The sequence below is a fragment of the Ambystoma mexicanum genome, chromosome 3q (assembly GCF_040938575.1).
Source record: "Ambystoma mexicanum isolate Mex_15411 chromosome 3q, UKY_AmexF1_1, whole genome shotgun sequence".
Taxonomy (NCBI): domain Eukaryota; kingdom Metazoa; phylum Chordata; class Amphibia; order Caudata; family Ambystomatidae; genus Ambystoma; species Ambystoma mexicanum.
The window spans coordinates 654,395,725-654,423,261 of NC_090926.1; the positions used below are offsets into that span (position 1 = coordinate 654,395,725).

General features: G+C 46.3%; 1 protein-coding gene across 1 annotated transcript in view; it reads left to right on the forward strand.

The window, feature by feature from the left end:
- TRIM16 (tripartite motif containing 16) overlaps positions 1-27,537 on the forward strand; it is a 225,244-nt gene that overhangs the window by 70,136 nt on the left and 127,571 nt on the right. Inside the window, exon 2 of the mRNA XM_069654546.1 lies at positions 8,301-8,396. Coding sequence (XP_069510647.1) covers positions 8,301-8,396 — 96 coding nt within the window. The remainder of the gene's footprint in view (positions 1-8,300; positions 8,397-27,537) is intronic.

Here is a 27,537-nt window from a genome sequence, read left to right on the forward strand (position 1 = left end):
CAATTCCATTAATCACTAAATGGCTTCCACCAATACAAATTGGTAATGATGTATTATTATATAGTAATTACGCTCAAGCACTTTATATAGAACCAATATGCATACAATATCACCCAACCTGTGTTACTCATCTATACACCTCAGAAGGATGAAAGGCTGAGATGGCCTTGCCGAGATTTGAACCTGCAACCTGCAGATCATGCACACATCGCAGCAGTGAGCGCTCAAACCACTGAGTTATCCTACCAGCTATAAATCTACCACCGGCTATAATAAAATTAGCAATAACATGTTTCAATGTGTTCTCAAAGTCATAAAGCAAATTACACTCTTTATTGGATACCAATGCACTGGTAACTGAGATTTAAGAGCAGGTCAGTTCATCTGCAGGTCTGGTGAAAAAGTTGTCCACATGTCAAGCCTGAGCTGATCTACTTTTCAGGCTTCAGAGGTTGGCAAAATACTTACCATTGGGAGGGTTCATAACTGTGTATAAAGAATTTAGAGCAGCGCAGGGAAAGCAGCACACTCACTATCATCTTGGTTGGTAGAAACGGCCATCTAGAAACAGCTGTATACAAGAAACCCACTGACAGGAATAAATACCTGCACAGATAGTCTACACCCAAGCCACACATAAATGTCCATTATCTACAGCCATGCCATCTGATACAAACGCATATGCTCCAACAGGAAAAAGGGGCAGCCACATTCCGAACTTCCTTACTGCAAAAAGATCACTTGGCCAGATAAATTGACAGGGGATTTGATTGTGATTTGAAAATACCCAGAGACAACCTGCTATAATAGAGAGACACAAGAGAGATAGAACAAATACCCTTGGTTGTCACCTACCACCCAGCACTAGCCCAACTGAATAGGATTGTTAAGGACCTACAACCAATTATCAACCGCAATGATCAAGAGACATCTTCAAAACAACTCTCCTAATTGCATACAAGCAACCTAGAAATCTAGCACAGTCTTTGATCAGGAGTACATTCCCAATACATCAATAACAAGACAGACCTGGGATGTACCCTTGCAAAACATGCTAACACATCTGCACCAAATCTATCATAACAACCCAGCAGAACCAAACAGTCCAAGATACAAGGGACACACAACTGCAGATCATCCAATGTTTTATACCTCCTCCAATGCAAAACATGCATTTAAGGGAATTATGTGGGTGAGACCTGCAAAGCACTGTGTAAAAGGATGAACCTACATAGATAACCATCTCCAACCGCAAAAAAGAAACACCGGTGGGTCGACACTTCACACATGATAGGCATTCATTGCAGGATCTATCTGTGATGGTTTTCAAAGGAGGCCTCTCAAATACCACACATAGAAGGACGTGGGAGCTCAAGTACCTGAAGATGCTTAACCAGAAAGACATAGATCTTAACATTTCATTCATGACACACTATGGGCAACTTTGTAATTGGTTATTTATAATGCGTTTAATACCCAAAGGTTTCTAAGCGCGGAGTCAGGGATCTAACCTGTGTTGCTCCGGGTAGTCTTTTTTCGAAGGTGAGCGTGTTGCCCCTGAGCTATCCTCCCAAGACCAGATCCAGCAGTAAAATCACTTCAACGAAGTCAGAAGAGTCCCCTCCAGCACCATGGCTCACCAGCAGCTGCCAGACACTACTTTTAACTATTCTTAATGCGTAAGGGGCACAGCACGCACACAACGGAAATCTTGGGTGTCTAAGCTGAAATGTTTGGCACCCATTACCAAGCATGAGACCAGCTGAGATGACAGTGGACACTGAACCGTCCAAAAATGATTAACTTTAGTTTCCATTTGCCACACTGTATTCAAGCCAGAAACCACTGTGAAGCTTCAGACAAAGGGAGGTAACATTGGAGACTGCATCAGTTAAACCTTAGAGCACATTTTTCTAGTGCCAAAACTGCATTCCAGCCAGGAAGCCCTAGCAGCTAAATTGGAATAACTAAATCACCTGGATGCTAATTTGAGGATGGAAAGCACATTTTTAGACTCTGAGTAAAATGCAAAATAACTCCATTATGTGTTTTAAACCTCCCATTCCAACACTCCGTTTTAAAGTAACAGCAGTCATTTTAGAAGACTAGCAAAGCCCACCTTAAGACAGCTCACACTTAACTTAATGGTTACATGTGAAAATAATCTGTGTTTTCTGTTAAATGCAACTGTCAGAATGTGTACTGATTTCAACCAACTTTGTGCCCTACTTCCAGGAGTGTTTATGGCCTTTGAGATAAGAAATTAATTGCAGACCCGCGTTCCACATTCTGTTCTTCCAGCCAATGAAGTGTTCCTTTTTTTCATTTTGAGAATGATCTGTGCTGCGGCTTTCCTTTAAAGATCATTTCACTCTGCAGCCTTCTTGAGCTAATGTTTTGTTCCATCTCTGTATAGATGATTTAGTTAGTCCAATAAGAGATCAACATCTGCAGCTTGTGTGATTTTAAAACTGGACTAACAGTGACTAACTTTTCTTGCTCTTCAAAAAAGGCAGAAATAGAGCTCTTAATTACTGTACGGTAAGTGCCATCTTCTTTTGAGGATGTAATTTTGCATCTACATATATTGGTAGATTTGTATGTAATTAAGATGTGGCTGTTAGCACCAGAATGGAATACCATGGGAGCCTGAAAGCAGGCATTGGCTGACTTCATTTAGAAATTTCGAACGCGCATACTGCGCAGGGTACAAACACAACTGCACCTAGGCACAGACGTAACTTGGCTGGTCATTACAGACCATCTAAGGCAACCACAGATTCCTTTGTCGTGTCATGCTGGCATGCCTCCTGTTATGCAGGATGTGATCAAAGAGAGAAATGTCGCAAAATGGTGAACACGGTTTCACATCAGCAAACCAGATACAGCACATCATTGTCTGCATTGTTAGGTTTAAATCTGAGGTTTATGTCTTTAGGTAATATACTTTTGATTATACTCAGACTGAAGGTCTTTGAAATGCTAACAAACCCAACTTAGTGTTCTGTGACCTAACAGAGAAATGGCCTATTCGTCTCCATTCCACACTTGCATCTGCTGCATCCTGAAAAAAAAAGTCATGCCAAATGGGATTCTAAAAGAAGCAGAGAGACTGGGAGATAAAGTACCTGCAGCTATTGAAGCCCCGCTGGGGCAGTGTCTTAACATTTTCTAAAGTCCTTCATTGGTTCATTTCTGGTATGAATGAAAAAATCCGACCCAGACCACTGTCTACACATCTTAAAAAGAAAAAAAAACATGAGTTTTCAGGGAAGCTGGTACGTACCACGCTGTGGTAAGTGCCACTACAGTGGACTCTAGGCTGGCTGCCTCAGCCCTTCGAGCCCCCAGAGCATTAACTATTGGTGAGCCCCACATAGTTTCAAGTACCTGATTGTGCCTTGACAGTCAAGCAGAATGGGTATCGGGTAATATAACCGCGGCAAAAATGCAGTGGTTTGACCCGGTACAAGTGTACCCGATTATACCATTTAAGGGGAGCGTGGGTTGCATGGTATAATGGGTCTGGGGGTTGTGGGGGTGTCCCCCGCATCCTTTACATGATTGTGTCACAAAAAAACACAGCATTTTTGCCGCGATTTTAAGACATGGAACCGCAGAATGGCACACACTTTATTGATCATAGTGTGCATGCTCCACGCTCTAGGCCCTGGAGTGTTCAGTTCTCTGCTGTCCCAGCTATTCTTTCTTAGAGCTCAATTTTCCTTTGTGGCATAGGTTGGAACTTACCAATGAACTAGTCTCCCTGCATATCCACAATCCACGGCTTGTGGTGGTTTAATAAATCTGAAGTAAGACTCAGATACAAGGGCATTATGTTGATTGCTGTAGACTTTTATTTTAACATAAGATGGGTTGGAAAAATACCTATCCTGCCCTATTACTATGAGGTGTTTACCTTCCTCAACAAAACAAAGGATGTCGACTGTCAGAATGCCCAAAAGCAAAAGATGTCTATATCCTGTGGCCGAAATACTAACCTGACCCCTACATCTCAAACCTATGATAAAGTGAAAAGGGGTTTAGTCGCTCAAGTGAGCAACCATGGTTCTCTCCACAATTTCAACATAAGGTTCCACATGAAAAGGTGCAAAAAGAAATAAGAAATCAAAATTCCACATCACCAAGGGGCTCCTCTTTTCAGTTTCTCAACACAAGCACTGTTCTTGTCCTCACAGGTTACACTTTTCCAGTCCGGGAGGGTATGGTTCCCTTCCCCTGGATTACTGCGTTCACAGTTCAAACACAATTCCTGTCCAGGTGTTATTGCTCCCTTTCCCTGTAGTTTCTAGATTCCCAAGAGGTTGCTTCCCTCTTGATTCTCACAATTCTCTTATGATTGACTGCAGGTTCCAGACTCACACGTGCAATGCCTGGTGTACTCTCTTGCCAGAGCTTTTACTTCAAACTTTGAGTGCAGTTTTTTAACTCACAATTACTCTCCTGCCAGGGCTTTCACATTATCCCATCTCTTCTTTCATCTTCTCATGACTACTGTTTTCCAACCTGTGTCCCTTTCAGTATGGCATTGGGTCTCAAACCCTTTCTAATTAAATTACTGTTTCTCCAGTAATGTCCTGGGGCCCTACTTCCACATTTTGGTCTCCCCAACGTTCATCTACTGTTTCTTTCAGCACGCGGTATAACCTTGCAAGTACCCCGACATCTCAGTTCCTCTGCGTGGACTCACCGGTTCTCAGCACCAGCATCAGTATCCTTTTTGTCTTCTGAATCAGTCTACAGTATGCTGTCGGGACTGGCAAATGCTTTGCTCACCCTTCAGTCTCAGCCACTCCTCTGGCTTTCTCCAGCAGCTCTCTGTGTCTCAGCAACAGACCTCTTTCCTTTGGGCTTGTTGCTGCGTCGTCTCCAGCCTCCTCCCGACTCTGCAGTGCAGGCTGCTTCTTCTGGCATTCCCGACCCAGAAGCAGAGAGTCTCCCTGCATCTTGGCACTTCTGTTTCTAAGCACTGCATCACCTTCTGGTTTCAACAGATAACTAGATCACATTGTTAGGAAAGATTGCCATTTTATGTGAGGTTTTCCATCCAGTTTTGTACCCTGCAACTTTTTGCAGCTGTTTAAAGACCATAGTCTGACTTTGTCAGTGAAGCACAGCCTTCATATTTATTTATTTGCATTTGTAAAGCGCGCTTGCAGCCCATAAGGCATTGAGGCGCTGTTACAGAAAATGAAGGACTTATGATTTACAGACAGATGACGGAAGGTCTCATAGTTGCACACGAACAAGCACAGATGCAGGAACTGACATTTGCATATTCATAGTGGAGCGAGAGGCACTTCAAACAATGAGCCTGGTTTTGATGGCTTTGCAAAAAGCTTGGTGTGACTCGATCAATCTTAAATGGGGTGGGAGCACGTTCCAGTGTATGGCTGCCTGGGTGGGGAAGCTGGAGCCACCAGCGCGTACCTTACGCGTCGTGGGGCGTGACAATCGTATTGGCATAGCGCGCTCTTAAGGGTCTTGTGGCAGTGTACCTGGAGATTCTGTGTGTCAGGTATGGAGGGGCAAGTTCCTGAAGGCATTTGTGGGTGAGGGCGAGAGTTTTGAAGACAATTCTCTCTTTGACAGGGAGCAAGTGTGCCTGTCTTCTGATTTCGGAGATATGGTCTCTTCTTGCGGTACCTGTGGCTGCCCTCAGTGCGTTGTTTTGGACTAGCTGCAATTTAGCAATGTTTTTGTTGGAGGTTCACTCCACTGGGCTTTCACTCACTTTGTTATGGGGAAACCAACATGCCTTTAAAGACAGCCAGTCAGTACTGGGAGACTTTGTTTCCCTTAGTCTTTTCCAATGTTGCAACTTTTCTGCAACATGTTACAAGTGCACAATGTACCTTACAGGACAGTGCACTTGGGTCTTTCTTTCGTTTTCAAAGGCCCTAGACTCCTTTAAAGGATTTTTCAAGAGACGTGCAGATGTGCCCTGGACAGAGCTGGTGGCAGCTTTTCTTTTCACTTTATTTTAACCCTTTCTTGCCATGCAAACCGTGTTTAACGTGGTTGGCACAGGAAGCTGCCCTTACTCCAAAATGGCCATGTCACAAGGTTCTTTGTCCTGTCCATTGGCCACCTTTCCCCTTTGACTTCCCCAGGTCGAGCTGACCCAGAGCAGTACTTATTTTGGCATGCATTCTCTGGCGAAACGCGAAGCTTTCACAGGCTTCTGCATGCCTTGCAATATACATCCTGGGTGCCAGAGAGTCTGATATGCTGTGAATGACCGGGACCACCATGGTCCGTGATTGGTCCACATCTGGTGTACCTGTATGTGAACAGATCTCCCATTGTGTCCTCTTTGTTTTGGCACAAAAGAGATACTGGATAAGAGAAGGGCCCAAACACCCACACCAGGTCGATCTCTTGAGTTCTCACTGAATCTAGGATAGGATCCACATATCCTGAAACTAACAAGCCGAGTCGAGGAACCGATGATGACCTACTTGAAGGTTTGGCTCCCTCAGCCCACTGTCGTCCTGCTGGACCCCTCTCCATCTGATAGATCTAGAAGGTCTGCGCAGACGCTTCAACCCATTGGAATAGTAGGACCAACTATTCTCAGCACCTTCATCAAACACTGCATGAAAGGCTTCTCTGAAGTGTCCCTGGGCCAACCAGTGGGCCGACCAGCTTGGATAGGACCTTTGCTCTAATACTGCCGCCATTTCGAGGATGCCCTTGAAACTTGGTACCTCGCAACCTCATTGTGAACGGCACTCTCATGCCGAATTTCATACAATTGGCATTCCCAGGTCTGGCGTAAAGGGAGAGCGCCCAAACTGGAGTACACACGTTACCGTGTCGCCCAGCCGTGGTGACAAACTTTGCATGTGTATTGAAGCTGTCCCCCTCTGTGCTCTGAAGCCTGCTACAGTGAAACTGGCCTGATCATCCACCATGAGCGGAGAAATCACCACTGTCCTGTTTGGGAATCAACACTGTAACTTTGTCGCTGAAAATTGCAGAGCCGAAGAATTGCCGCATTTGAACCTGCAACAGAAGTGGACTCAACTGGCAAAGTTTGGTCCGGAGTGATCAAGGGGTTGGTTAGTAATTGCAACCCTCACCGGTGGCCCCTAGCAGATAAATCCATTTGTACTCATGAGGCCCCTGAGTGCCCCCCTCCTTTCCACAGATAGCCTGAGCTATCAAACTATTACGAATAGTGGGAACCCATTCTGCATCACCTGAACCCACCTTTTGTGAGCTGCTACAGACCCTACAAGAGACCCCGTGTTCATCCATCTGCACTACCGCACAAGCCACCATTGCAAGTACATTTGAGCAATAGGCTCCTCCCTTCTTAGGGAATAGACTGCCTTTCAGTTAGGATTGTGATTACTGTAGAACTGCCCAAAGACTCTTTGCACTACCTGCTTCCTTCCCATTTTGTGCATTAACCCTTTAGGCCACTTGGTCTTGTATATGTGTATTTTAGTAGGATTGTGTTGGTTTAAAAGTGTTACTGTTAACACCTATTGTGTTGAAACTCTTGAATAAATGTATTTGTATTTTTAATATATGAACGCCTGACTGGGAGTGATTTGTAAGTGTCCTTTACTCTGTGTACTCATTAGGGTCTTTTAGTCACCCTCGCCCCTCCTGAGACCTAGTCTTGACCACCGCTAATGCTACCTTGATTGGTCTGGCTTGTCTAGAAGGTTACCATGTTCCAAGAAACCAGGCTGGCCTTCTGAACCTCTGCCCACCAGGTCAGAGTTCAGATATCCATCTTAACATATGTCTCTGGTTCTGTGCTCCATATTGCTCCTCTCATCTTCCTCATCTAGTCTTTTTGTAAGGGGATTGGGAAAAGCCTTACAGCTCTCACTAAGTGGAAGGATTGGCTCTATATTGCAGTATGTCCTATGAGTTGGGGATCTTAAAGAATATGTGTGATAGACTGAGTGGTAAGGGGAATATTGGGTCCCTTCCAGTGATTCTCCTTTCACTCCCCTGAGGATTGTCCCCCTCACCCTCTCATATGACCCTCCCTCAGGCAGCCACCCCCAGGGTTGGGGATCGGGTAGCAGCTGCCCATCCCTGGTAATATTGGAAGAGGGTTTTGCTGGGAAGGACTGTTGACATCGCCAAATTCCCTATAGTTGCCTCTTCTCCAGCAGGCTGTGGCCTGGCACTTGACAAGGAGGCTCTACCATTCTGTGTTTTTTTTTCTCTGTGATATTGTAGTTCTGAAGACCTCAAATAACAAATGCATAACTCCTGGAAAGCTGATGGCATCAACACGTTTCTCTTCACAGGGCGAGCTTCTCCAGACTGTATCAGAGTACGATTGGAAGCTGAAGTCTGCAGAGAATTCCATTGTCAAACTGGAAGCCAACACCACCTCTATACAGGTGAGGCCTAGTACATGAGTGCACAAATGATAGTCTTTACCACTTGAATAGCTGGAGGCACCAGTACAGCAGTTCCACTGATACATTGTGCCCAATAACTGGCAAACAGAAGGAGGACAGTCCCAAAGGTACCCTCCTACAGTGTTACACCCCCCAATGCATATTCAAAGTGGGTTGGAGGGAACAAAGGTCAAATTTGACCCTCACAAACAAACTCACCAAATATGATACTATGATGAATGCAACCCGAATGGCATCAATCATTTAACCTGTCGATCTCTGATTTATCAGAAGGAAACCAATAACAGAACAGTGACGGTTGGTTGGGAGAATGATGCCAGACACTGTTTGAAGTCAAGTGGGGCGATTCTAAAAATATAGCACATAGGATATGATGTTTTTAGATGCCCAATTTTCAGAAATGTATGTCTCACTTTATTCTCGAAGATGCCCTGTGGCTTTCATGGGGGCTGTGCACATTCTGCAGAAAAAAAACTAAATTTGCAGCACCAAACTGTATTCATTGCAGCATTTGTGCTGCACTATTTTAATTAACTGCAGGATGTAAGATTGATAGATTGCAAGAAAGAAGCATTGTCTGAGGCTATAAGTGAGCCATGCTGTTCTTATTTGCACCTTTTTTCAATCGATTTAATAGGAAAAGTCCCAGATATAACAGGCTTGACAGAACAGTGTTAATTTTACTCCACTATTTTGGTTTAATGTGCATGACTATTTAATATTTAATATTACCTTTACTGATCATTATCAGTTGTGATTGTGAACACATTAGCCATTTATGTTCTCCAAGCACCCACATACCCCACTCAGCAGCACCCCTCACGCTCCCCATCACAACTTACACTTCCAAACCCCTCACCCTGCTGGTCCTGTGCATTCTGACATGCTCTGTCACACTGCCAACTCACAACTCACACTCCACAATCCCTGCCACACTCCAAGCATTGCTCCCAACTCATGCCTTATGCTCACCAGTTCCTCCTGTAGTATACAGTCCTTCATTATTTCTTGCTCCTTCTGCACTTTGCATCCTTTCTTCCAATCACACTCTTCCCCCATCCTTTCTCCCAATTTGCAGTTCACTAATTCTTTCTGGCCAACCGCTCCCTCTCTGCTTTCTCGCCCAGCGGTACCCGTGTAGCCTCCCACTATCCCTGTTTTCTGGACCTCTTCTCCTTCAATGCTTTCTGGTCCACTGCTGCCTCTCTGCTCTCATGCCCGCTGATTCACACTCTGGCGCACTGCTCTCCTTCTGCTTTCTTGCTCATCACTCACCATCTGGCCGATTGCTCCACCTTTAACTCCCCCCCCCCCATGACCATTTTTTAATGTTTAATACATTTTGATTTTTGGTCGGATCCTCAAAAAATTGAAACATTTGAGTGGAGGATGTGCTGTTTTTGGAATGAGCAGGTCACCTTATTCCCAAAGGTGACCTGCAAATTTCCAAGGGACTGAGGTGCAAGTGAAAATGATACACTGGCCAGCCACCTTATGTACATTAATGTAAGGAGCGCTCTCCGACACTAATGTTCTACAAGCTCCCAGTGCATTTCACTGTGATGGACCCCACACATCTATCTCATGTTGTGGCGGTTTGTATTTGTATTTGTTTATTATTTGTGTCACGCACCAAACCCTGAGGTAACTGGGTGCTGGAAAACTTAAATGTTACAGGCAGGTAAACAGCAAACAGTCAGGTAGACCAATTTTTACAGTTGGGTCTAGCGAAAATAATTTAGGTAAAACATATATACATATAAATAAAAACAGGCAGTCAGGAAGACCAGTGGTTACAGTTAGGTCTAGAGTCAAATAATGCAAGTGAGAGCATGAAAATTGGCCGGCATTGTGGGGAGCATAAAGAAATAGCAGCATACAGACAAGCCTCATCTGATGGGCTTCTCATTAAACCCATTTTTTACAATGGTTTTGAAGGCAGGGAAGGAGGGTTCTAGTCTGATGGTGAGAGGCATTGAGTTCCAACATTTAGCAGCTTGAACTGGGTTGTGTGCCACTGTGCAGGTGCATAGCTTACTCTATAATATGTGGGGGTGGGGGGGCGATTTCACAACAAGCAATTGTGTGACCAGACTAAAAAGAATTTTTCCATGTCTTAATAAACTGAAACATTTTGATTTAATAATAACTATAACCTGCTACAATGACTGTGCATTCATATCTTCCATTTCAGGGACATTAGGACTTTAGCAAGTAAAATGGTGACCGAAGATAATGTTGGCCTCGCGGGGAAGCACTTGCCAAACAAAGGAACACAACAAGAAACTTTAACATGGGAGCCAGAATTGTCTGCTCCCCAGGTGCCCATGCTGACACAGCTGCACAGTGGAAGTGCTGTGACACCCCTTCCCCCCACACACCTCTGCAAGCCACGCCTCTTGAGTAGCAGTTGTGCTATGGAAGCCTCGCGTTACTGGAGCCCTCCTTAGCATCATCAGGACAGTTTGTACTGATGGTGCTTGTTATGTACACGTCATCGCGTTAGTGGCGTGACGTGCAATAAGCACGGTGGTGTGACTCCAGAAGAGGGGGGCTCAGTCACGGCAAGAGAGGAGCGGTGTGGCTGTGCTTTGTGTACCACGCAGCAGGCGCCCCATGCATGCTGGTCCCAACCCCCATTGAACACTGGCTGGAGTGCTTGCAGACCACAAGACGACAGTGCTAACGAGGACCCCAATAATAGGACAATTTGTCCTAATGGTGGTTGCAAGGCCACAGGCCGCACAGTGCAATTTAAAGAAAAGTGGTCTCTGCCTCCAAAAGGGGAAGGAGGGGCGACATTCCCCCCACCTCTCGGATGTCCTATTGGCGCCTGCGAGGTGCAACAAAGCACTGTGCAATGGGTTATGGTTTGCTCTGTCATGTCATACCGAAATGTAGCAACACGCCACATGGTGAACAACAGAGCCTACCCAACTTTGCCAAAACCAGAGACTCAACTAATCTGGGAGAACCAGAATAGCCAGAAATCCTGGGGCTATTGGGTGAAAAGATCGGTTTTAAAAAATTCAAAGGGAAAACAAAAAAAAAACCGATTTAGAAATACCGATCTGTGACTGTACAGAGCAGTCTTTATAAATTGAACTGTCAGCCCCTGCAACACACACGACTATATGCAGGGGCTGACGGGCATGCTAGGACCCGGAAGTGGCCACGAGGTAGAACGGTTAAGTACATGTGGGTTTTTGTGCGGGGTGGGTGTACGTTTTTGTGTGTTTAATGTGGGGGGAGACTTAGGTGGGGAGGGAGGCAGCTGGGTCAGACAGAGGGGTGTTCATGGGCAAAGCCCCCCGATTCTTAGCAAATGGGGCAAGAGAGGGTGGGGCTGAAGAAATGTCCTTTTTCCTATTTTTGTAGGCTGCCTAAAATCAGCTGAAGAAAAGGCGACCTACATAAATTGAAAAAATGGCATGGAACCCTATGGCACAGGTTCCCCATACCCCATATAAAGCCACTGTGTAGTGTTCATCACAAGCCATAAAACAGTCTTGCGCACAGCTACCATCCACCACTCATCTGTTCCAAGGCTTTCTACAGTGTCAACAAATATGCCTTTCATATGGTGGTGCTCTCCCTAGGTTGCATAGATCAATGAGCATGATCTCAGAATTGTTGTTCCTCCTACAACCACACTGTTGATCAGTGGGGTACCACTCCGACCTGCGCCCCTTTGGAATGACCCAAGACCCTGTAGGAAGCCAAGGTGTTTGTGTTTAGGCACCCAACCATGCTCAGAGGAGACACGGCCAACCTCTCGATAGAACCGCTCCAAGTGAAACCTCTTTAGCATACCCATTCTGAGTGGAGCCAGGTGCATTCCCACTCTCCCAGGATTCTGACAAGGAATGTGCCCGTGGCATTCAAAGGGCAATCGATCGTGATGCCCGTAATAAACCTATAGATTCAAATGGGAGGAACTTGGAAACACAGAGCCAACAAAAACCTGCGGTTCTGCAATTATCTCAAGAAGGTCACAGCACATGTTTTATCCCTTGCGGCACACGTGACTTTAATAACAGGAGAAAGAAGGGGACCAAGCCCATAGGATTGTCACTCCCCAGGTAATGGACATTGAAAGACAGCAGGAGATGCTTCATGTGGCTAGCCATTTCAGCCTACCACCTCTGAAAAGGAATTGTGTCCCTCCCTCACACCAAACCATCTTAACCAAATTCACTGAAGAGTGTAAACTAAGACCCTTGACACTAATCTCCGTATAGAGGCTCTGATTACCTACATAGACAATCCGACCATCCCTGAACATTTCTTCTGAAAAAACTATTTCCCATTGCCCTCACTGAAGAGAAAAAACAGTTAACTATCACATCCTGTATTGAATATGCCACCCATTTTAAAGAAGGAACATAGACACTTGCATATAAGTGCACCTGAAATTTGTCAACCAACCTGCACATTGATACATATCATGACGGTGCTGAAAAAAGACAAAACAAAATCCATGAGTAAATGAGGGATCGAAGGAACAGCTTAATTAGGAAGCTCCCCAAACTCTTTAAAGATATACACTTGAGGGCTCTACGTAGAAGGACTCTTAAATGGCTCGGAGAGAGAGTAAGCCAGTAGATGGTGTGGACATCTAACCTGAAGTGGCTCAAAAGAGTACACACTCAACGGTGGAGCTCTGAAAATTAGTGCACAATGGTGGGAGGTGGACATGGAAATCTTCCAGCAACGCGATCCAGTAGGGTCGCCATCTAAACTCTGAATTGTCCTGGACTAGATGACCAATCCTAGAGCAGTCTTTGTCGGCCCTGTAATACCAGACCGCTTTTTTTGCCACCCATTATACATGTGACTGTTAACGTCCGGTGCTTCTACCACCAGTCTTCAACCCACTAAGGTGTGCCCATAGCAAGCTATCTTAAAGACATTGTTGGTCTCCCACATTTATCGTGCTATAAATATCTTTTGGTTTGAGCTCTATTTATTCATAAGGTTTATGTGATGCACCAAATGGCCAGTTGCCGAAGTGATGTCAATGAAGCTTCTTGATGTTGACCTGGCAGATGAAGAACAGCGACGGGTGTGATTCTTCAAGGATGGTGACAAGGTTGCATGCAGTGAGTAGGCCAGAGACCTAAATTCTGATCGAAGAATGAATGGAAGACTTGACTTGTAAAGGTGTTTGGATGCTGAGTGGACCCGGGACCCAGAATTCCCTTTAATTAATGATATGGCATTTGTAACGCGCCTATACACAAGTGTTTCAAGGCGCGACGAAGCGGGGGGAACAAGGGGAGACAGACAGCGATCCTACTAGGCCAGGTGTCATTCAGATCGCGCAAGTGCAAGGGTAGAAGGGAAGGGAAAAATGCAGGGGGGGAAGGGAGAGGGGAAAAGTGCAGTACAGGGTTAGTAGAATACATGATAAATAATATGGGCCAGCTGGTGGCAAGTGCAAGGTAAGTGCAGACAAGTGCTAGGGAGGAGGGGATGTAGGGATACAGAGACAGTCCCGCAGTGCAGGAAGGCTGTTCCAGAGGGAGGCCCCTGCTGCGGAGAGAGATCTACCCCCAAATCGTTGCTTGGAGAAGCGGCTGACCCTGAGGGATATGGAGGCGGATGACCGAAGAGCTTGAGAAGAAAGATATTTAGGAAGAGAGAGTTGAAGGTATTTTGGCCCAAGGCCCCAGAAGGCCTTGTGGACAATGCAGAGGGTTTTGAACTTAATCCTCGCAGTCACTGGGAGCCAGTGTAGTGATTTCAGTCCTGGAGAGATACGGTCCCTGGGCTTGAGGCCAAGGACAAGTCTCGCAGTCCTGTTCTGGATCAGTTGCAAAGGGCGGAGAGTAGAGGCAGCCAGATTTAGATAGAGGCTGTTACAGTAGTCCAGCTTCGAGAGAACCAGGGCTCTAGAGACAGTGAGCTTCTGGGGGAAGGAGAGGAAAGGAAGGATACCTCTGAGGAGGTGTAGCAGGTAGTGTGACTTCTTAGAGATGTCAGATATGTGAGGAGAGAAAGAGAGTGTGGAGTCGAAGATGACCCTGAGGTTTTTTGCCTTGCAGGTAGGAGCAGGAAGAGGGCCAAGAGAGGCCGGCCAGAGAGCTGCATGGAAGGAGGGAGTGGGTGTGCCGATGAGTAGAATCCCAGTCTTACTGGCATTAAGGCAGAGGTTGTTGGTGGCACACCATTCATGGATAGCAGAAAGACGGTCAGAGATGAGGGAAGGGGAAGAGGAGGCCGAGGGTAGCCTGAAAATGAGCTGGGTATCATCCGCATAGCACTGAAAGTTGGGGCAGAGAGCGGCGATGCGGTGGGCAAGAAGTGCCAGATACTGGTTGAACAGCCAGGGAGAGAGGTTGGATCCCTGGGGGACATCACAGGTAGAGAAAAAGATGTCAGAGAGGATGGACCCCAGGTGGACCTGGGAGGGTCGATTGAAGAGGAAAGAGGTCAGCCACGCCAGAGCCTGACCAGTGATACCCAGGTTATCACGGAGACGGTTGAGCAGGATGGTGTGGTTGACAGTATCAAAGGCAGAAGAGAGATCGAGCAAAATGAGAACACATGGGGTGTTAGAGTCAAGGTTCAAGAGCAGGTCCTCACGGATGTTCAGGAGAGCAGTTTCCGTGCTTCTGGCAGCTCTGAAGCCAGACTGATGGTCATGAAGACTACCAACAGATTCAGCATGGAGGTTAAGCTGGGAGATGGCCAGTTTCTCCAGGAGCTTGCCCAGGAAGGGAGTGATAGAGATTGGGCGATAGTTAGCCGGGCAGGAGGGGTCGGAAGAGGGTTTCTTAAGAAGGGGGTGCACAACAGAGTGCTTGAGGGGGATGGGAAGACTCCAGAGGCAAAGGAGTGATTGCAGAAGTCAGCCAGGGCAAGAGCCAAGGAGTCGATGTGGTCCTTGATAGTTTTGGAGGAACAGGGGTGGATCTGTTTTGATGAGACTTTCATAGATCAGACTTGTCTCGAAACCTCGTCAGCAGAGAAAAGGGGAAAGGCGGAGAAGGAGGGAGGAGGGGTGGCTACAGATGGGCCAGAGGAAGAGCAGGGGATAGAGGGGGGGAGGTGATAGGAGGAGAGTGAGGACATGATGTCCTGAGTTTTTGAGATGAAGTGAGAGGCCAGTGCCATGCAGAGGGCCTGGGAGGGGACAGGAGAGATGGAGACTGCAGCAGGGTTGGTCAGCTCCTTGCAGATTTTAAAGAGTTCGGCCGAATTGTTAGATGCCGCAGAGATGCAGGCTTGGATAAGGGCTCTCTTCTTGGTGAGAGCGGAGAGCCGGTATTGCCTTTGGAGCAGGCAGCAGGCCAGTTTGTCAGAGGATGAACATGAAGCACGCCATTTCCTCTCTGCCACCCGCAATTGCGTTTAAGGGTGATGAGATCTGAGTCATACCAAGAGTTACATTTGGCTTTGGGCTTCAGGCGGATTCTCATGACAGGGGCAAGGATATCAAGAGTATCAGATATAGCAGAGTGGAGAGGGTTGTGTCAGGGTGGGAGTCAGCCAAAGGGGTAAGGGGGCGAGAAAGTGGCAGTGAAAGCCTCAACTGACACGCACTTTATGGGTCGGATGACCGAGATGGAGGGTGGCGGTGATGAGGGTGGCTTTGCCTGGGGGGTAGGGAAGGTGAGGTGGGAGGATAGGAGAAAGTGAGAGAGGAGTGGAGAGAGGGACAGAGAGAGGAAGGTCAGAAGAGATCAAAGCATCAAGAGTGTGCCCTGCAGAATGAGTCGGCCCAGACGGGAGAATAGAGAGTGGGAGCGAGTCGCAGAGGTGAAAGAGTCCACAGCGAGGAAAGGAGGCATCCAGGTGGATGTTGAAGTCTCCAAGAAAGAGAAGTTGAGTGGTTGAGGATAGGAGTGAGGGGGAGAGGTCCGCCCACTCGGAGAGGAAGGAGGAAATTTGACCAGGTGGCCGATAGATAGTTGCCACGGTAAGGGAATGGCTAGGAGAGAGAGAGAGAGAGAGAGAGAGTCTGCAGACAAGTCATTCAAATGGGGAGTATGTCTGCGTAGGAGTGACAGTGGCAGGATTCCACTCAGGGAAGATAAGTGCCACACATCCACCCCCTGCACGGTTGGGCCTGGGCACGTAGAGGGTCTTGTCACCGTCAGGTAGGAGTGTGTCAAAGCTGGTGACAGAGCTGGCTGTGAACCATGTCTCAGTGAGACCGAGGATGTCAAGGTACAGTTCCTCAAGAAGGCGACAGATATCAGAGGAATGTTTGACGGCAGAGCGAGAGTTAAGAGTGGCAATGTGGAGAAGGTTGCCATCCTTGAAGGACTTCCGGGGAGGGGTACAGATTAGAGGTACGCCCTGCGGAGGTGAAGGAGCCCGAGAGAGGGCAGGGTGGGAGGGTGGAGGCAAGGTAGCTGAGGACAGAGGAGCGGGGACAGCAGGAGAGGCAAGGAAGTTTATGAGGTGCGGGAAGCGTCTATCAAAGAGGTGAAGGTTGGCCTGAGTGCCTTGGACCAAGATGGTCCCATTAGCATAGACATTAATGATGGCCTTAGAGGAGTGGAAGGTGGCCAAGAGGACATCCCAACGGGTGCCACCATTAATGGGAGAAGAGGAGAAAGGAGAGAGCACAGAGACCATATGAAGGGTCCATGGGTCAGGAGAAGGCATGAAAAAGAGGATGTCAGTAAGAGTTTCCTTGGAGGAGGCACTAGTGTAGGTGTCAGCGATAGGGAGGCCTGGATTGCAGACCAGGATGTCCTTTTTAAACTTTTTACTACCAGATTTAGTGAGGAGAGCAAGATAGTCAATGGAGAAGCAGTTAGAGAAGATAGGCGAGATAGAGAGCACCATGGAATAAGGAGGGAGTGGGAGGAAGACAGATGAGAGCAAGCGGGCAGGAACGAGTGGCAAGCCCTAATTTACCACATATCAGAATAGTAAATGCGCATTAGGTACCCAGTGGAGAGGCCACAGGCCACCTAAGTTTGAGAGTCCTGCGAGGGGAGAAAAAGCCCCAATTTACCACATTTCAGAACAACAGTAAACACAGTAAATGCGTATTAGGTACCCAGTGGAGAGGCCACAGGCCACCTAAGTTTGAGAGTCCTGCGAGTGGCAAAAAAGCCCCAATTTACCACATTTCAGAACAACAGTAAATACAGTAAATGCGTATTAGGTACCCAGTGGAGAGGCCACAGGCCACCTAAGTTTGAGAGTCCTGCGAGGGCAGAAAAAGCCCTAATTTGCCACAGATTGTGGAACACAGTGAAGTGTAGACACCAAGCGAATGCAGTGAACAGGTGTAGGTGGGTGGGCTGGGAGAGCAGGTGGAGCTAACAAGAAGGAGCGGCGAAACAGCGCCTGGCATCCCCTGCGGACACCTGCAGACACACTGGGAGCTGCAGCCGTAGGAGCCGCCCTTTCCTAAGGGGGCCCTTAGCTGAGGGGTGCTGCCAGGCAGGGGAACTGGCCAGGGGGGTTTGATTTAAAAGGCAGGAGGAGGAGAGGAAGGGGAGGAGGTGTGGGCGGGCAGGGAGGCGGGAAGGGAGAGCGGAGAGGAGGACCAGGAAGTGAGGGGGGCAGGAAGGGGGCAGAGGGCAGCACAACACGCACGGAGCACAAGAATCAAAACAGTGTCTGAAAAGAAATGAAAAATTAATAACAATCTGAATGTATATCTTTAGGAGGGAATAGCTTCATGAATCCTTTAGGGAGAAGATGACCTTTGTGGTTGTCCTGAGGGAATTTTTCTTGTGGTGCAGAAGATGACCCTACTAAGCAGTGTGGGAAGAATGCACTGATGGCCCAGTCGGATGCTGGCAGTCTGAGAAGGGCATTATAAATGTTAACACTGGTGGGCATTGTTGAATTAGCTCACTACTGGGTAGCAAGAAAAGATGGCACTTGTGGGAAACTTTGAGCATCGAACACAGGGCTCTTGATTGAGATTCTAGACATGTAGTACTTTGTAAACAGCTAGCACTAAAACACAATGTGGAAAGATGGCTCTGACCAACATTGTAACATGCTGGTGCTAGTTGGAATCATGTGGAGCTGGCACTGGAAAGCCTGTGGGCAGTCTGAGTGGTGTGCACTTGTAGATAATGTGCAAGGCTTGCAGTGGTAGTGCCAAAGGCTGGTCCAGTGGGCATTATCTGAAACTGGCTCCGGTTGATAGTGTAAGGAAATGTCACGTAGGTAGCAGATTGAAAATCTGGCTCTGGTGTTGAGTGAAAAGTTGACTTTCAGGCAGTGTGCACTGTGAGAAACCAGAAGGTGTCTCACCCACTAGTCCCCCCAGGATCTGTCATCCAGGTGGCCAGGACATGGCCATCGCTTCTGGAAGCAGTTCCTGGGGGTGGACCAGTGCGGCAGGATCACATGGGTGAGGGGTCTTTGGGGAGTGGGACACCGGATGGTAAGGCGCAGTGTCCCTTTCCCTTTAACACCTTTACCCCATCCTACCCGGTAGGATATTTAGGATCTCTACCCCCTCCCCTTTTACAACACAAACCCTTTCTCACTGACAGTCTGCTCTAAAGGCAAACAGACTAACACCCAGGCTGTATACCTGACATGTCCCAATACAATGGTCAGGCGAGGCCAGGCAATTATCGACAATCGGTCACACCTGACTTCCATTACACTTCCCCACTTGGATAAGAGGTGGAGCACGAGAGCACACTCTGAGCGAGGCAAAGCACACGAGGAAACAGCAGTTCCAAGATGGCAGTTTAACGAGAGCAGAAAGACGGTGAAACAGATGGGGGTCGCAAGGAGGGAAGTTCCCTTGACCTTTTTGATAAGGAACCGTTACTTCGGCAAAATCTCGAGAGAAAGCGTAAGATCAGGAAACCAGGCTGAAGAATCCTGCATTATGTGTCAGAGGTACCCGGCGCCCTCCCGCATCAGTAATCATGGCGGTGAGAATCTCCAGCCACCATGGTTCTGTCCTTGGCTTTAAGAACAAAGCTGCTTCCCTGAAAGCAACAAAGCTGGTGAGTTGAGGAGATCGATACAAGACCAGTTTGTGTTGAAACCAAGGTTGCAAGCAGCAACACTGTATGGCGAGTGCTGGAACAAACATTGTTAAAACACGTGTGATAAGAGAAGCAAATTAAGTTAAACTGCTAATGAGTGATTGAACTTTAAAGCAAGCTACAACACATTTGACAGATTTGTCCGGCACTACGTGGGTTCTAAATCGAATGTCTCTCTAAGGTGCCCAGCGAGAAGTGATAAAAGTAGATAGTTGGTCTGAGCCTGACTTCTATCCGATGCCAATCATTGACAAATTGATTTATAAACTCTGGAACGCCACATCCTATCAACCCTAGACTTAACCAAGGGGATTTGGTAAGTCTAAGTACATGGACCTGATAAGGAAATGACAGCTTTCACAATGCCCCTGGGACTATTTCAGTTCAAAGTCCTCCCTATTGCTTACACAGGGCCCCCACCACTTTCCAGCAGCTTATGGACAGGATATTACAGCCCTACTCTGATTTCTTTGGGGTTTATACTGATGACATAGTTATTTGTAGTAATACTTGGGAAGACTTTTCCACCTCTTTACTAATATGAGAGCTCTTAGAGAAGCCGGCTAATCTGCCATTTCATCCAAATGTAATCTGGCTCAATCAGCCATGAAATACCTTGGCTTCTTTGTAGGGAATGGCAGTGTACAACCTCAAAGAGAAAAAGTGAAAGCCGTCCTAGTATTCCCATCCCAAAAACCAAGAGAGACTTCGGAGCATTCTTAGCATTAATTGTTTATTACCAAAGGTTCATTCCTAATTTCTCTGACAAAAAAAGCTAGGTTGACAGACAAATTAAAGAACGCTGAACCCCAGAAGATTTGTTGGACTGACAAGGTTGAGATATGTTAAAACAGCTTAAAACAAACCCTGTGCCAGAGCCCGATCCTAAAGGTAGTAGCTTTTTCAAAAGTTTGTCACAAACTGACGACTCTCTGACACGGTTAGGAGCAGTTTTGTCACAGGTTTTTGATGGATTAGAACACCCTATTCTATTCACTAGTCGAAAACCCTTCCCGTGTGAAAAAAAACAACTCTGTCTTAGAATTAGAGGCCCTTGCCATCAAATGGGCCATCACACATCAAAGAAATTTCACACTCATCACAGATCATTCTTCACTAGTGTGGAGTCATGCAATGGTTCCTAGACCTACAACCCTACTGTTTCACGGTGGAGCACCAAAAAGGTAAAGAGCAGGGGAACATTGATTTTGTTTCTCTGTTTCCATGTGAAACAGATGCAGCTACATTGCACAGCGGAATAGCATGCGAGAAATCAGAAGCGGTCTCATTCACTAGTCCCCGGGGATCTGTCATCCAGGTGACCAACGCGCATGGCCATCGCTTTTGCATTCAGTCCTGGGGGTGGACCAGTGCCGTAGTATCAACTGGGTGAGGGGTCTTGTGGGAGTGAGACACTGGATGGTGAGACGCAGTATCCCCTTCCCTATAATAACTTTAGCCCATCCTATCCAGTAGGATATTTAAGAACTCTACCCCAATTTTACAACACAAACACTTTCTCACTTACAGCCCACTATAGGGGAATACAAACTTACACCTGACCTGTCCCAATACAATGGTCAGGCGAGGTCAGGCAATAATCGACAAGAGTCACACCTAACTTCCATTACACGTCCCCATGCTGATAAAAGGTGGAGCACAAGAGCACATTCTGAGTGAGGCAAAGCACACGAGGAAACATCAGTTGCATAACATTGTTTCTCACACTTTGTGTTCAGAAGTAAGGATTGGCAATTGGTCTATTAGTATAGTCCCTTTTATTTTGGCAAGACACCACTGGGACTACATTATTATTATTTGATGGTCATAGCTTGCTCCCATCTTTAGATTTAGGATTAGATAGGCATTTTCAAACCCAGTTGAAGTTCAGTAAACACCCTTGAACTGTGATCACTAGTGTCGGTCTTGATACCATGCTTTCCTTACAGCACTGTTGGCCCTAGTGGACTGTGTGCGCTAGAGTGTAGTGTGGCAAGCTGCACTGGTAAACACTGCGTGATGTTAATACTTGGGGTAGTGCATGGAGTGAGTCCCTGGTGTGCAGGAGAAGCCCAATGCCCTGATAATTGTGAGGAGCTGAAAAGGTGGGAAATGTGGGAAGCTCGGCAGGGTCAGGGACGTCTACCCACTAGCGCAAACACCACATTCACATAACTATGTGCCAAGAGGTAGCAATGTACGCAATAAACAACAATAACAGCTCTACAGAACAGGTTCTGAAATAGACCCACAATTGTAACCCCTACAACGATCATCAGAAGTGGTGGATCTCGTTACTATCTCATTAGAGCATGAATGACTTGTCGAGGCTTAGTTTCTGTCTTGCAAGAGGGAGTACACAACTAGGGGTTGCATATTGGCCACTGCTCTGTAGTCCACAAGCTAATTATTCACGTGGAGCTGCATGCCCTTGTGGAATTTCCCTCATGATTCTTGTTCCCTCTGCTTTGTTGTGTGCACCTTCGTGGTCCTTATTCTGCTTCTGACCATTTGTGGATAATACTGGCTGGAACACAACTATGGAATTAGTCATCTGCCTAGAAAATGTTCCCTCTTCACAGCATGGTCATGGGAAAGGCCAATAATTCTTCGTATGTAGAACTCTGAAGCCTTCAATGCAAATAGGGTCTGCAAGAGTCGCAATCCTTCCAATCATAAAATAATAGAGTTTATCCATGCAGGTCGCATAAGCATGAGAACGGAACGGCCACATTACATTTCATATACTCTAGATTATAAAGGCCACCAGTGCTGACAGAAGGCCACAGATCAATGGGAATGAGTATTAAAGTAATGTCTGCATTACCTGCTTGCATGCCGGGCAGCATTTACTCACTTTGCATGGCCGAGTGCAAAAGTGCAGGGCAAATTCCGGCGTACACATGTGATGTGCAAATGATGAAAATTCATGGCAAGGTCCAGAGCACGCCAGAGAGCATACGCTCAGGTACTTGACTCTGAAGTTGAGGGACTAACCCTTGATGTTTAACAAGCTTCATAGCTGCATCACGATTTATATTCCAGAAAGTGTCAGGCAACCCCCACCCCAACTCCTTTATCTCTAATAAAGGATAGTCCTGGAAGCCATTGTCCAAATGTAGTACCATTTGTTATGCTCTTGTCCTGTCTTTTTCTTTTGTTGAAAATCTGTCACCCTAGATTAGCTGCTCACATCAAGGGCAAGAGACCATGCAGTTCTCTTTGACAACGCTTGCTTATAGATTTTCTGCATTTCAGATTGCAGTAATTCAGTGGTGGGAATCTCCATCACTAGGGAGACATGTGGTGGGAATCTCCATCACTAGGGAGACATGTGGTGGGAATCTCCATCACTGGGGAGACATGTGGTGGGAATCTCCATCACTAGGGAGACATGTGGTGGGAATCTCCATCACTGGGGAGACATGTGATGGGAATCTCCATCACTAGGGAGACATGTGGTGGGAATCTCCATCACTAGGGAGACATGTGGTGGGAATCTCCATCACTGGGGAAACATGTGGTGGCAATCTCCATCACTGGGGAAACATGTGGTGGGAATCTCCAATCTCCATTACTGGGGAGACATGTGGTGGGAATCTCCATCACAGGGGAGACATGTGGTGGGAATCTCCATCACTGGGGAAACATGTGGTGGGAATCTCCATCACTAGGGAGACATGTGGTGGGAATCTCCATCACTAGGGAGACATCACTGTTTCAGTCGAGGAGCCTGTGTCTTATAGGTCAGGGCTTATTGGAACAGTATTTTCCCAATGAGCCTCACTCCAGTGTCATCACTGTGGGAGTTCCAACATGAGTAGGAAACACGCAGAGCCCAATACACTGCTGAAGTGAAACCTGCTGAACTTTGAAGTACACAATTTCATGATTGGCGGTTAAAAAAACATGCATTTGTTTTCACCTGTGCTGCACCACTCCAGATACTGGGAACACGTCTTTACAGATCAGATTTGTATTGGTTATTTCTGTTGCATCCTGAAGAAAAAATGTGATGTACATCCGACACTGCTACGTTCTTTCTTTTCCAATCCAAATCTTCTCTCCCAACCTGCTGCTGTTCGAGCGCTCCATAGGCCCCGAGTCTTGTCACAGAGGAAGAGGATGCTTACCAGGATGCTCTAAGCGAAGCATGTGGGACACATCAACCTATTTGTGCATTGAGCGTTCACTCGCAGGGCTCTGTACTGAGCAGCTAGTGTGTGATTAAATATACTGTCAACCAAAGGACTGCGTTTTCTGTGCTTCGGTTGACGATATGTTTAAGGAAACATAAATGTCTCGGCATGCAGGTCTCTGTGGCCAACAGCACTTGCCTAAAAGGCATTTACACCAAAATGGCTGGTGGCAAACGTGTGCTGCTCCAAAACAAGACATACTGACTCTGGGTACTGCACATTGGAGAGAAGGCCAGGAATCAATGGGTGGAAGATGTTCGGTGTGGAAGGAATGGCGAGCCAAGAAGCTTGCAGTGGAAGCTTCTAGGGTATTGGCTGCAGAAGAGATCCAAGCACCCACCCAGCAGATGGAGACAAGAACGTCAAAGAGCCAATAGTTGACACCACCGCCAAAGCAGCTGGGACTCCTGCTAGACCATCTTCATATTTCCCCTGGATACTGACCCAGGCAAACACATGTTGTTTCATGATACACTGGGTGTCTGTCTGAACAGAGGAGGTTGGCACGTAACCTCTTCTTATGGGTCATGGAGATAAAAGAATGATGAAGCAGGAACGCTGAGAGTGTGCTTCCTAATGGATGAAGATAGGCCCAAGCAATTTTCCCAGCCCCCACTTTGATGGTCAGAGTCTTCATAAACTGTTTTGGGTACACTGTTTTGCAGTGTTTTGCCATTATGTGTCTGTGCACACCTATTCCTAGCACCCAGTTGCAGTCAATTTGAATAGGCCAAATTGTCGAAGTAATCTCAATGTAGCCTGTGAAAACCTACTCCCCAGGGATCTTGTACTCAGTTGGGCAGGTAAATGACATTGCTTTTGGATTCTGACCCTGGGGGTGGACAAAAGAGGGATGATCATCTGGGTAGGGGGTACTAGGCGAGTGGGGGGAGAAGCACCTGATGGTGAGACATGGTATCCCCCTTTACCCACAGCCCATCTAACCTCTGTCCCTACCAATTGTATGGGAAACTACAGCTCCCACAATTCTTCCCCACTTCACACTGGCAACACTAATGAGCTGAGTAAGATGGGGAATGAGGCCAGGAAGATTACCTCTAATGACCTGCAATGGTGCTGTCCCTTTAATGAGATCAGGCAGAGTCGGGCATGGAATCCTAACTACACACACCTGCCACTTGTTAACACTCCCTATCAGGATGAAAGGTGGCACGCACAAGCACACTCTGAGACAGGCTGGGTACGAGAAGGAGTAGCTCTTCTGGTGCTGATGCGAACCAGGCTATCAAAGTTGGAAGGCCTAGTGGCTGATTGGCACTTGTGGAGAATGAGGGAGAGCCAGGCAAGAATTCCATACTTTCGGAAAACCCTAAATGTTCCAAGATTGAAACCAATTTAGAAGAAAGGATACACTTTCAAAGTACTTCAAGGTGGCCCGTTCCCCTCCCAGGTGAACAACGAAGACTGAGAGGAGCAGAGGAGGTATTGGTAATGGCCTTGACTGCTATATGAAAGGGCGCTGAAGAAAGAAACCCAATTACCACAACCAGTGAGTTATTGAAGGCAACAAAGGCCTGGTTTGTGTTAAAGGCAAATCAAACTGTAGCAAAACTTGAAGGTTGCACGTGAGCCGATAAATGTGTAATGGAAAAGACAGTTGCTGAACTATGATCGAAGTATACAAAGTAACAGAGTCGTCCTTTGAAGCAGAAATGTACATTCGAAAGTCTCTGTAAAATGTTTGAAGTTGTGATGAAGTGGGAAACAAAGGTGAGTAAGTAACTACGATCTTAAATTTAAGTTGATTAAGTGGAAAACTGGAGTACATGAGCTTTAAATATGCCAAGAGGGCAAAGTAAAGAAATAATTCCAAAGAACTACAAGAACCAAGAAGCATTGGTGTTGAGAGTTGATGAAGATTGTTAATGTAATAAGGTCATGCAGAGGTCTATGTAAAATCCTTGCAGTTTCGAAAGTCTTCAACAGTACAAGTAAAGTAAGATACAAGTTGTATGGAACGGAACTTGGAGAAGGGAACCCCCCAAAGTGTAAAAAGGAATTGGCCTGGCAGAGTGAGACCCATGTAAGAAGTGAAATGACAAAAGTGTGAAAAGAAAGCTGAGCTTCAAGCCCAGTGGAGGGAAACCTTTGTTGAACTGTGATAGAGTAAGTCAAGTGTGAAAAGAAAGACCGGCTCGTGCACGGCAGAGGGAAGCCTGTGTTGAATTGTGGTAAAGTACAAGTTAAGAGTTGAACTGTGCATTTGTGGCAGGGTGGACTAAGCCTAAAGAACTGGTTGAACTGCCAAAAGCTTGACACCCAAACCTGAATTGTTAATTGTACTAGTAAGCCAACGTGTGCCATATTGATAGAATTGTGACAACCACCTATCCCTTTAAGAAACACTCAAGATCCTGTGCTCCTGAACGTGGGGAAGGGAGTTGTTACCTAAGCCTTTCTAACATTTCTTTTGAGACACTATCTTTCCTTTTTATATCCCCTTTACACATTAGTCATTTGAGAAGGAGGGAAAGGTTGTTTTCTTTTCTTAATATAGGCCTTTGGTTTCTAGATTCCACAAACATTGAAATCGTTCAACACTTCAAATACCTGGGAGTTTGGGTCGATGGCTCCCGAAAAGAGGCTAAGATGCAGCAAACCCTCTGGGAAAAGACACGTAATTTAATGGCACAAACACGAGCCATCGACAAAAAATACGATAGATTCTCCTTGCAGCGGTGCTTCTATTTTACAAATTGAAAGTGATCCCATCGTTAGTCTACGGGATGGACGCTATGCCTAATGTACCAGTCTCCATTTGGCCAAAAACTGGAAGGTTACTTATGGAAAGCTGTTTTAGGAATACCCAAATCCACTTTGATCGCTGCCGTCGGACGAGAACTAGGTTTACCCTCCTTGGGAGCAGTAGTGGAGCACAGACTTCCTATTTACCAACTAATCGGAGGAGAAATCAAAAGCGACCACTGTGCCCTGTTAAACTCATGCGTACTATCTCTAAAATTGAAATTAAACGAAAAAGCTAAAACAGAAGAAGACTTGATCTGCAATCCTCAGAGTAAAATCTAAAATGGAAACCTTAGACTGAATTAAAACAATTGGATTTTCTGAAGCGAACAAACTACTAAATCATCTACTGACAACCCTTAACAAACTGAAAGTGCCGCTGGCATACTGTACCAAATTTCCAAACAAGGTCCTGAGAAGGACATTTATGAAAGGGTGATTAAACCTTTTGCCTACGCAAGAAATTCTGTTTATCAAATCTAATTCTTCTTCTAGAAATTGCAGATTATACATAGGCCTAGACAACCAGAAACTGTGAGGCATCTGGTGATGTCTTGCCCTCAAATGAAGCATGAAAGAACTGCGTACTTAATACCGCTCCTTTGGGACTCCAAACTGCGGGAAGAGGAGGTGTAGTGGAACCATCTGATCTCGGGAGAGAAGACGAGATGGACGATCGCCACAGCAAAGATTTGGGAAAGGGCCATGGAAAAGATCAAAGCATGTACAAACTCGGAGGAAAAAATCTCCTCCTCTTCTTCTCTTTTTTTCTTCTCCTTCTTCTCCTTCGTCTTGATCAATGCTAAATCACTTATTCTTCTCCTGCTTCTGAACAGCCTTTAGTGAACTTCTTTCCAACAAAACCCTGAACTGATTATTTACAAACTACCTGAAAACTTCAGGAAAGCTTTTGCGTTCTTCTTCATCTTCTTGACACCTTGCAAAAATCTTTTTGATTAAAAACAAGTAAATAAAAAAAAAAATATAGGCCTTTTTATTTTGACTAGACGGTCTTGGACTTGAATGTTATTTGTTCAAAGGTTGAGACACATCCCTTTAGAGTTAGGGCCAGTTAGTTATTCTCCCAACTGTATGAAATAAAACCTAGTTGTTTTAAACTAACACAGAATCTATTGTGTCTGTGTCTGCTGTTGATACCATGCC